The sequence below is a fragment of the Polypterus senegalus genome, chromosome 10, assembly GCF_016835505.1.
Source record: "Polypterus senegalus isolate Bchr_013 chromosome 10, ASM1683550v1, whole genome shotgun sequence".
In the NCBI taxonomy this organism is placed as follows: Eukaryota; Metazoa; Chordata; class Cladistia; order Polypteriformes; family Polypteridae; genus Polypterus; species Polypterus senegalus.
The window spans coordinates 137,860,674-137,872,607 of NC_053163.1; the positions used below are offsets into that span (position 1 = coordinate 137,860,674).

The following is an 11,934-nucleotide window of genomic DNA, read 5'->3' on the forward strand; positions in this document are numbered from 1 at the left end:
GCACAAAGAATACACTCCCACACGCTCACGGGTGAATCGGTTTCCCCAATTAACTGTAGAGCATAACTTTGAACTTTAGGAATCGACCAGAGGTCCTGTAAGAAAAGACTACACAAAAACTGCACACCCTAGATGTGGACTGAACCAGAATTTGGATTTGTTTTTTTTGTTTTTTTCTGTCCTCCCTGGCCAGCGGACCTTACTTATTCTATGTTAATTAATGTTGACTTATGTTTATTTTTTATTGTGTCTTTTATTTTTCTATTCATTTTGTAAAGCTACATTTTTTTGTATGAAAATGTGCTATATAAATAAATGTTGATTGATTGATTGAATTCAAGCCATGCGAGGTGCTAAGCTGGTGGTAGTTGTGATGTGACCCATGTGTGAATATTTTTTGCTTTTTTTTTGTTCTTTATTTCGCCTTATACAATTTCTTGTATTAGGAATTTGTTCGTTTTTGCCTACCCCTTGGGGTCAGAGCGCAGGGTCAGCCATCGTACAGCGCTCCTGGAGCAATTACAGGTTAAGGGTCTTGCTCAAGGGCCCAGCAGAGTAGGATCTCTTTTGGCAGTGACGGGAATTCAAACCGGCAACCTTCTGGATACCAGCACAGATCCTTAGCCTCAGAGCCACCACTCCGCCCCGTCATTTACACACAAAGACTCTGTTTAAACTAAATTTGTAGTGTAACATCCACAGTGAGCACATATTCTCTCCTTTACACAAGCACATTCCCCCTAAACACTAAAGGGGGAGCTTAAACAAAAGACGATCACCAATACATGCAGTCAGAGGACAGCTAAGCAGAGGGTCTTCACCCACAGAGGCACGGGAGACGGAGGCCGGCTTTCGAAAGTGCAGGGTGTAAATGTCACCGGTTTATGGAGGGGCTCTCTAACAATCACAAATAACAAACAAATATTCCTTGAGATGGGTAAAGAGGTAGGCAGGGAGGAAAAAAAAAAAAAAAAACAGATTTTAAATTGGCACTGCAATTTTTAAACAGTGGCACGGGGGCCCACCATCTCGCTTTGTGTATAATCCTTAATGAGAACTGGGCCTACAAACTTTAGATTTCTATAAATTATTGAAAAGTCAAGTAGTCAAAAAGTTTTAAAGTATTTTCTCTTTCAGAAGGTACACTACTTGGGGTCTTCAGGACACTGATGTTTCATATAACAGATATAAAAATTTAAAATTGAAAAAAAAAGGAAAAACATAATAAAGCACTTCCTCCTCCAGCTTTTAATAATAGTTAAGAGCTGATGTAAGGTCCTGGCCAATTTCTGTGCCCCACACTTTTTGACTCCAATTTCCAGGAAAAGACAACATACAAGCAAAACACATTGTTAGTATTCTGGTTGCTCAATTATTTTAAAAATAGTTCTTGGTACACTTGTATGTATTTTTCTTTTTGTCCGTGTTAAATATTTTCCATATCTGCCATTACACACACACACACACACACACACACACAGATGGACGGATGTGCATTTCTTTTTGCATACCCCAAAGTATTTTTGGCTGTTTGTTGTTTTGCATTTCAATGGGACGTTATTTTGTTTTAACCATTTCATAATTACAAATGTATATGGAGCTTACTAATGGGCAGCATGTTGCATTATAATTTGTTACATTGGATATAAACAAAAGCACATGTGTGCCAGACACGACCATGATCTAAGCATGAACATATGTATAGCTATAAATATTATTGTGTTACCTATGCCCACAATTGCACATCATATACAACACACACATAAAAATATACAAATAAACACCTCATAGGCTCTGGCCTCCTGCAACACAAAAAAAGTAGCTTTGAAAATATGTTGTATTTACATACATAAAAATAAAATTACAGACAAACAGTATTATTATGTATATGTACATAATGATGTACAATGAAATGCACACATAAAAATACAAAAACATAAGCACACACAAACACACCTCAAATACATATAACCATTCATTTGAGCACATTCAATTATGAGAATACACACAAACACATAGCTACTTTATGTACACAGAAATAAACACACTTATATCCCCACAAATATATATTGAAAGACACAGGAAAGGACACATTCTGCGTGTTCACGATGTACAAATAAAATCTGCACAAGGCAACTGGTCCCCTCCAGCCCTAAACTGGATTAAGCAGGTTTCAGATGATATTTACACACACTAACACAAATGCACATATTGATACTGTACATTCACAACAACATAGCAATAAACACACACAGGCACATACATTATTTTATGTTCAAAATGACATAGCAACACATGTGTAAACACATTACACTCGTGTTCACAATGATATAAATATGCCTATATTTCCCATAAATAAATATTGAAGCAGGTAGGCACACATGTTGTATATTCTAGTTAAGGCTTTGGACTTCAAACCCTGAGATTATGGGTTCAGATCCCATTAGTGACTTCACCTTCCTCTGCTCCAATTGGAAAAAAACAAGGAAATGTAACCAATTGTACCTCAAATGCTGTTAGTTGCCTTGGATAAATAACAACAACAATTCTTTGCATTTATATAGCGCTTTTCTCACTACTCAAAGCGCTCAGCAATTGCAGGTTAAGGGCTTCGCTCAAGGGCCCAATAAAGCAGAGTCTCTTCTGGCATTTACGGGATTCGAACCGGCAACCTTCAGATCCAGTGCAGATCCCTAGCTTCGGAGCCATTATAAGAAAATAATAATGTGCAAATACACAGCTGCAAAAGAGTACATATGCAAACACACAACTGTACTCAAACTACATATAAATTCACCACATTTTTATATAATATGCAAAAAACTCACAGACCAATGCAAGGTATACAGCATACCGTATACACACACGCACATACACTAACTACACAACCCCATTCATAAAACAAAAGTACACATACGCTTACAGATACATTGTAGAGCGTGTATACAGACATTTTTTTTTATTTTTATTCATATACACACATTTTTTTCTGTTGATGCATTAAAACGCACATTACACCAAACTTTAAACTTCCTCTTATCACCGAGCTGAAGTCGTCCAGCTTATCAGCTATTCTGACATTATTTTCTCTCTCTGCCCTCAAAGTTTCTTAAGTCAGATGAATGCACTCGTCAAAAAGAGGTCTGCTGTAAAACAAAAGCCAAAGGCAACCTAAAAGGGGTTTCATCCCCAGCCCTCCGACCGTAACCCCCTCATACTCGCACAAAGCGTTAAAAGAACTGCGCGCTGAGCCATCTAAAGACACGATGCCCCCACAGCCTATCTCGAATGCACCAAACCTTCGCCCTCCACCCCATAACGAAGTCTGCTCATCTTGCCAAGCAGTAAATAAAAAAAAAAAAAATAACACGATTCTGCCCTGTCAATTTTTCCCATCGGCGCAGCTAAGTCTGGTGTGGCGAAAGGTAAAGCACTCACACCACGGGCCGTATACGTTTGCAAAAATACACGGAGGCGCATTTCAGAATTCAACTCTCCTAACTTCCTGCCGATCGAGTGAATTGTCCAGGCCGGGACTTTGGCTATGCATATACTAGGATGGATGTCCCTGTATATTGTCCGCGCGTAATGCAAGTCCGCAAAACGTACAAGGACAAACCTGTCCTCCTCCTACAGATAGTTAACCACATTGTAAAGAAAATTAAACGATCCTGATGGCGATCCACACATTTCTGCGTTCACGATTCCACTTTACTGCTTTGAGTTGAGTTTCACTGGTGAGCTTTTGTTCGAATGTACTTCTTTCTACTCATGTGCGCTCCCTTCCTCTGCGTCCATATGCGCTATATATTGCATATTAGATATAAACACACACATTGATATTCAACACTACATACTGTAGACTGTAGAAGCGAGCAGGGAAAGGAATCACACATTCGTTGTAAGGAGTAACAAAAAAGGGCGTCCATTCTTGGCTTAACCCTCGACCTCGCACCCTCAAGCTAAACCCTTGCCTGCTTGCTTTATTAATATTAGTTATTATTATGATTTCCCCTGCAAATGCACGGACTCCTCGCGTATCAATAAGTAACACATCATTTCTTTTTATATTGGAATACCGGCGGGTCCCTGGAGCAGAATACGCGCACACTGGGAAACCGTGAAATAATTAGGCGTCTGGTTTGTTTTCTCACACGCACGTGTCTGTACCTCAATGCCTGAATACATTTCACCAAAGTTACACTCCCCGAAGAGGGGGGTACTCTTCGCTCCAGTGCACAAGGGGCAGAGAATCGGAACTGGTTTTAAAGTAAACCCGATTCATCCATTTTTTTTAAACCCGCTTCTTGTTTTTCTTCTTTTTTTTTTTCTTAAAGTGCAGGGTCTCGGGGAGCCACAGTCCATCCCGGCAGCAAAGGGCGGAAGGCAGAAACCAGTTCCGGAAGGGGTGCTAGCCCATCGGTTGGCAGTATGCGTAAAATAACACAATAATAGTAATAATAATTTGCAGACAAAGGAAGAAATAGGTTATCTTTCTCTCGGTTTTATTGGTATCCCCTTTTGCTCTTTAGTCTCGAACGCTATACACCCCTCCTTCCCCCTCCCTAAAAAAAATACCAACAAACAGACATACAAACAAGAACGGGACACAAAGTCGCGAACGAGGGGAAAAGTTGTACGAGGCAGCGGGGCGCACCGAGCTCTACAGACGCGGCGATCGAGGAAAAAGAGTGAGGACCTCGGAGTCACTTCTCCTGCCTCAAACTCCCATGAAGTCGGCGAGCCGAAACAAAAGCGCTGCTTGCAAACACGCATCAGCCGCGGCAACAGAAAGTCACAACCGGCGCTGTCCGAGAAAAAGAACGCGAGACTAAAAAACGAAGCGCGCCGGAGAATGAAATGGAAGAGGGAGCGCACACGAAGAAAATGGGAACACCGGGGAGAAAGAATCAGACAGATAAAGAAAGAAAGAAAGTTGATAGCCCGTACACTTCCATTTCCACGCCGCACTCCCCCTTTTTGAGAATAAGGCTGTACTTCGCTCCGTGTGTGGCACTGCAGGTAACACGAGAGCGCATTTTAACTTACTTTTCCCGTGCTTGGCTATCAGAGGGTACGGTGGATCCTTTCCCTTTGGCATACATCCTTATTTCTCTTTTCCGACTTTTTTCCCCACTCAACACCTGTCAAAGAAAGCAGCGAGGATAGCGCTCTATCTCCATAGCTACCCCCTTTTAGGTTTTTTTTTTCATCCCAAAGCATTGGCCACAAATCAGGCACAGTTTCTATTGGGGGGACTTGAAACAGACCAGTGCTGTTTTTTTTTTCTCCCGCTGTTCCAAGAATAACACATCACCCCCTCCGGCATAAGAGATGGTGGGGGTTTCTTAAAGGAGAACGCGCGAGTTTCGGCTTGGCTGCCGATAGAAACATCGCAAACTTTGTAGATTTTTTCTCTTTTTTATGTAGTTGACTTTTTCATTTGCACACCAATATTATTATGATTATCGTTTTAAAAAAAGCTTTAGCACAACATATAAATAAACAATTGAGAAAATTAATAGATTAGGAAGCAGAGTCTGCGAGTTCTGTTGTGTAGCAAAAGGGCTATTTACCAGGATTGTCCCCCATGCACTCACAAAGCGAGGAACTCGCGAAAAAAAGAGCCATTCCCGAAAACAATGCCATTTATTTTACATACATAAGGAGCACGCACAACAGGCAGTGTGTGTGGGTGGCACAAGTTGTCATTCAATTAATCGTACGGATGAAAAGTGAACAAATCTGGAGAAAAGAACAGAAGGGCTATGGCATCCCCGGACGCACACACATCCCACTCATTGTGATATTAGTATTTTCTATGTTTGAAAAATGCATTAGCAATTTTTTTAAATTTTTTCCTGTGACCCATCAACACGCTCAATTGTTGGACAAAGGAAAACCCCTGAGTTCACAAAAAAGAACTCAGATCTATCTATCTATCTATCTATCTATCTATCTATCTATCTATCTATCTATCTGTCTGTCTCTCTGTCCAACTGGTCAGCATATATTTTGGAGGAAACCAGAATAACCCAAGGAAGCCACATCAATATGAGGAAAAGTACATAACAATGGCAGCATAGCAAAAGGAATTTAAACAAGGATTCATTGCACTGAGTATCTATCTATCTATCTATCTATCTATCTATCTATCTATCTATCTATCTATCTATCTATCTATCTATCTATTATGCCTTTAACATGTATCATATCTTTACTGCAGGCTCAGTACCAGGAGGTCTTTTATACAGGCTAAGTCCCACTATTTGAACCCCACTCACACTGTTGGGTATGCTGTTACTTGGTGCCTTTGTGAGAGTTTATCATGCTTTGCCTGCCTCTTGTATTTGGGATGCAGCTCTTTTCCATCATGCTATGGAGCCTGGGCTGCTTTATTGTGTAAACTGTGACTTTCAGATGTGGACAGCATAGTTCAAGGAGTTTGCAGTGCTGCTTCACGGAGAGTCCTTGTTTCCAGTCATTGACTGTGAGGAGCGCACATTCTCCCCATGTCTGCAGATAATTATAGTCATAATTATCTATCTATCTATCCTTTAACATGAATCATATCTACTGTATGTTGTACAAACTGTGTGTGATTTTCAAATGTGGGCATCACAGTGCAAGGAGTTTGCAATTCTGCTTCATGGACAGTCCTTGTTCTTGAGCTTTGCCTCTGGTGAGTACTGTGCATTCTTCCCATTTCAGCAGAGTTTGGGCAGGGAAACAAGATGGTGGTTTCATTTCTTGGGTACTCCGGTTGTCCTCCCAAATCCCAGTGGGTTTTTTCTTATAGTGCTCTGTTTTTTTTTTTCCTGCCACAGTGGAAAGATGTGCATGTTTGATTGGTTACTGTAAATTGTTTAGGTAGGAGTGAGACAGAGTATGTGAATGAGTCAGTGTGTTCTGTGATGGACTGGTGCCTCATCCAAGGTTATCTGCTATTACACTGAAAGGATAGGCACTGGCTCTCTATGACCCTGTATTTATACTAAGCAGGTTAATATAATATAATGTAATGAAACACTAAGGTCTGTATGTGTCCAGCATGTTAGAGCAGTATGATTGGTCAGTTTGGATTTGGTGATGTGATTGAAAGATGAAGTACAAGTGTGAGACACTTCAGGAGGAGTAAAGACATAAGAGGTGTCACTACCCAATCTTCGCTACCTGCCTTATCTGCACCTGAGGCAAGCAATGGTACAGTCTGAGAAGCAGGCTTCACAGGAACACACTTGATAAAGAAAGGACTGGTCAAGAGAGGTTCTGACACAGGATACAGAGGAAAAGCACTGAATGTGCACAGAGCGCATGAGATTTCAAATATTTTTGCATTTTTACAATTACATGTCTTCAACATGTAACGCGGTAGTATAATATAATTTATTATAGAGCAGAGTTATGTGGCTATGTCACAGATCTAGTGTACCAAGTTTGAATCACATGCCTGGTTGCTGTATGTGTGGCTTTTGAACATTCTTCTTGTGTCGGCTCTTTGTGTGGGGTTTTCCTTTATTAATATATTCAAGTTAGTTTACCTGGTGATTTTTCTATGCCTCCCTGTGGCTGTGGGTGTGTGTCAGTGAGCATGTAATGGATTGGCTCCCTGTCCAGGGTTGTCCTGATTCTCCCAGCACAGGCTTTGGCTTCTTTGCGGTCCTGAAGAGAATGCTTCAACCTATGCATGGTTGTGGGGCACTGGAAATTTCCCAAGCTAATGACAAACAGATGATGAGTCTTGATTGAGTTCATTACCATTTCCTCTTCATATTTGGTGGATTATGCTTTCTTTCTTTCTTTCTTTCTTTCTTTCTTTCAGTATTTAAAAAACATTTGACTTGCTTATTTCTGACTTTGTTTTTCATTTTTGTTCAAGATGAAGAAAAATGGAAGAACCTTCTGGCTGCATTTACTTGGGGATGATCATGATGATTCAGTGATAATAAAAAGAGAACAAAACAATAAAAACAAGGATGATTCGAATGAGACCAAGAATGACAATTTTGCCCAAAGTGTCGGTGATGTGGAGGGCTGACACTTAAGAGGTAAATAAAAAAATAAGAAATTATTCAGCAGACCACTGGCAAGTGATTGTGTTGGTATTTGGGGGTTTGGTGGGAGGCACTGGGGCATTAGAAACTTTCAAGTGGTGGTGACAGAAGGAAAACATCAACTAAAGATTAGAAAAATAAATTACCTAGAACAAAATTTTCAAAACTTCTATGTAAAAATTTCTTATACTGCAGTTAGCTGCAGGTTTGTACTGCACATACCACAGGTCAGCCATCACATACCCACAACCTTTGTGCCAGCAGTCCACTAGTGGTGAAGTATCCTTTTGCCACTAGGGGGTGTAATCTGCCCCCAAACTCCTGACACTGACTACTCAAAATCCAATCCAGGTGCAAAAAAATACTTTTCTTTTAAATGAAAAACTTCTCAACAGATGATCTCTCTTCCAGATCACGCATAATTTACAATTTTCTTTTTTACATCTTTCACAACTCCCAGGCAAGCATTTTCCACCGATTTCTACTCAGGAGTACTTCCGGTACCATAACATTGCATGGAGGAAGCACCTTTGAGCCAGGCAGAAGTCTCTCAAAGTAGGAATACCTGCTCTTGTCAGCTCCATCTGGCAGGTGCCATTACACCACCCTGCAGGGCCGCTCCACAGGACTACAATTCCCAGGTTGCACATGGGCAATCCAACAAAGGGATCTGCCTCGTAGCACATTGAGGGGGCCTATAGCCTTGAAAGGTGGTCTCCCCTGTTCTTTGAGGCATGCAAAGGTCCATCCATCTCATGCGGGAAGTCCATCCAACCTCAACAACTATTACAATTCATATAGATTTCAACTATTACAATCCATGTAGATTTTGAAGTTGTGGAGTAGCTCCTGTGATGAACACTATATTTCTGTTCATTATTGCTCATGCTCAGCATTTCTAAGAGAATGGCATTGCACCCTGAAAGAACAAATAAATAAACATTAGAAATGGTTGAAATCAGATACTTAATGAGGGGGAAATGAGAACCTTAATTAATTTCAAAAGTCTTTTCATAATTACTGTAGAAATTAATTGACTATTTTGCCTTAATTGAAATCAATCAATTGATTAAAACCAACAGATTCTTTTTCTAAATATCACCCCATTAAACCAACTAATTCCCTTTATAGTCTTACTTGGGTCAATGAACCCCATCAATGTCTAACATAGCACCTTTCATGAGTCTACAAGACAGTTAATGAAACAATTTCTGAGTAATCAGACAAACATTTGGTGGTTACACAGAAAGCAAGAAACGGGCCAATATGTTTGACCGTCATTATTTCATGTAGTTTCTTTCATCAGTTTTTCAAGGCAGTTAATATACCTGAAGGGTCAAGCAAAACACTGAATGTACATGGATGAAGATTGAATGGAGGCATTACAGTAGAGATGCCTGCTTATTTAGCTTTATTTTATATACTACCATATATCAAATTTGCAAAACATCCTTTCATCACTCCATCCATTTTAGGAGTCTGCTTCCTCCAGTACAAAGTGAGGCATATTGTGTGTAGGACCCATGCTGGAAGCACTGGGGGATTGACAAGAATCATCCCAAACAGGATGCCAGTATAAGGCACACACAGTCATACCAATTAGGGTGGGCATGTGCACCTTTGTTTATGTGGAGAAGAAACTGGAATATTTGGGGGAAACCCACGCAGATACTGGATGGTGGGCAAAGACTGAACATCAGCCGATGAAGCAATGAGGCAGCCATGCTAACCACTGTGCTGCTGACAATAAGTAACAAATTCTTTAACATTGAAAAAAATGCTTTAGATTTATGTAAAGTAAGTTATTACAGAATGTTGAATAAAGCAAACTGAACATCTTGTTCTTTCATGTTTTTTTATTGCTTAGTTTTAAACTGAAGTTAATATTACGATTAATGATGAACCAAAGGTGCATTGACTCTGCAGAGAAAGATCAACAGAGTCATCCTTTAAAAAATATACTGACTAGCAACTAATTGCAATGAAAAAGAAAACAAACCAAGAAGTTTTTTGTTTTTCAGAAATTTTATGTACAGATTGCTAGTCCATCTTTATTTTTATATATTAATTGATTAGATGTTAAATGAATGTATAATTTCTGAAATACATTGTTTGTAGAAAGAATAAACATAGGCAGTACAGTAGAATATGCAGACTAATAAGGATTTATCCTTATTTTATACAGGATCTTTCTAAGTTTTGCAATATAGTTAATTTAACCATTTATGATGGATCTGAAAATCCATTGAATGAGTATTTACAAGCAGTACGGGGGATACACTAGCATGGCAGTTCATGTTTATTGTATAAAGTGCACAGGCTCCCCACCTTATAAATTGTCCTTACAGAGTTTGCATAAACACATAAATTTATGTTAAATCAAAAATGCTTCCACTGTAGATAGGAGTTAAAACAAGTGATAGAGTCAAATACAGTGGCAAGAAAAAGTTTGTAAAAACTATGGAAATAACTGCATTTATATGTATATTTGTCATAATATATGGTCTGCATTTCATCTACTGTAAGTTACAATAATCAACAAATACAATCTGTTTTTACTAATAACACACACATCATTGTATTGTTCTTATGCGTACTGAGTACATCATTCAAGCATTCACAGATGTAGATAGGAAAAAGTATGTGAACCCCTAATTGGTGTCAGGAGTTAGCAAACCTGGAGTCTAACCAATGAAATGAGATTGGAGGTGTGGCTTAGGGATACTTTTACCAATAGAAAAGACTCGTCAAGTTTGCTATTCACAAGAAGCATCTGCCATCAAGAATTGTTGATTTTCATAATGCTGGAAAGGGTTATAAAGTAAATTCAAAGTGTTCAGATATTCGTCAGTCCACGGTTAGACAAGCTGTGTATAAAAGAAGACAATTTAATACTGTGGCTACGCTCCCTAGAAGAGGGCATCCAGCCAAGATGACTCAAACAGCACAATGCAGAATGGTCCATGAGGTAATAAAAAGAACCCTAGAATAACAGCTAATGGCTTGATGTAGGTGAACAACTCTGCCATGATAGGACATCAAGGAGAAGCCAAGACTGTCAACAAAAACATCACTGCATGTCTAAAGTTTGCCAAAGACCACCTTGACACACCAGAATACCCCTGGGAAAATGTTTGTTGGACCAATTAAACTAAGGTTGAATTTGTCAAGAAGAATACGCAGCAGCACAAATGATATAAAAAGGGGACGGCATACCAACATGAAAACATCATTCTAATGATGAAGTATACTGGAGGCTGCTTTACTGACTTGACGCCTGGACAGTGTGCCATCATCAAGGAATAAATGAATTCTGAAGCCCACCAGCTGAAGCTCAGTAGAAGTTGGGTGATGCAGCGTAACAATGAACCTAAACATCATAGTAAAGCTACTACAGAATGTCTTCAAAACAAGAAGATCTGCCTTTTGGAGTGACCTAGTGAGAGCCCAAACCTTAATCCAATGGAGATGCTGTGGAATGACATCAGAAGTGCTGTTCACACCAGTATGGCTGAGCTGTAGCTTGTCTGTAATGAGTAATGGTTGAAAATTCCTGTTGAATGCTGTGCAGGTCTGTTCCTTGACTACTGGAGGTGCTTGTTAAAGGTTATTACTGCCAAAAGACTTCTGACCAGTTATTAAATACAGAGGGTTCACTTATCTTTTCCACAGCACACTTTGAATGTTTGATGGGTGTATTCAATAAAGACATACAATATTATAATTGTTTGTAAATTATTATCTTAAGCATATTGTGTTTGTCAATGCATGAGAATTAGATAAAGATCAGATCACATTTTTTGACCAATTAATTCAGAAAACAAGATCATTACAAAGGGCTCAAATACTTTTCTTTTGCCACCATACTTATGGCTTATCC

General features: G+C 39.4%; 1 protein-coding gene across 2 annotated transcripts in view; it reads right to left on the reverse strand.

Moving 5' to 3' along the window:
* LOC120537699 (single-stranded DNA-binding protein 3-like) overlaps positions 1-5,309 on the reverse strand; it is a 127,645-nt gene extending 122,336 nt beyond the window's left edge. Inside the window, exon 1 of one of the 2 annotated variants that reach the window (XM_039766823.1) lies at positions 5,050-5,309. In XM_039766823.1, the coding sequence (XP_039622757.1) occupies positions 5,050-5,105 (56 nt within the window). In that variant the 5' untranslated portion in view covers positions 5,106-5,309. The remainder of the gene's footprint in view (positions 1-5,049) is intronic. The other variant, XM_039766822.1, reaches the window with a different exon arrangement.
* Positions 5,310-11,934: the final 6,625 nt, after the last annotated feature.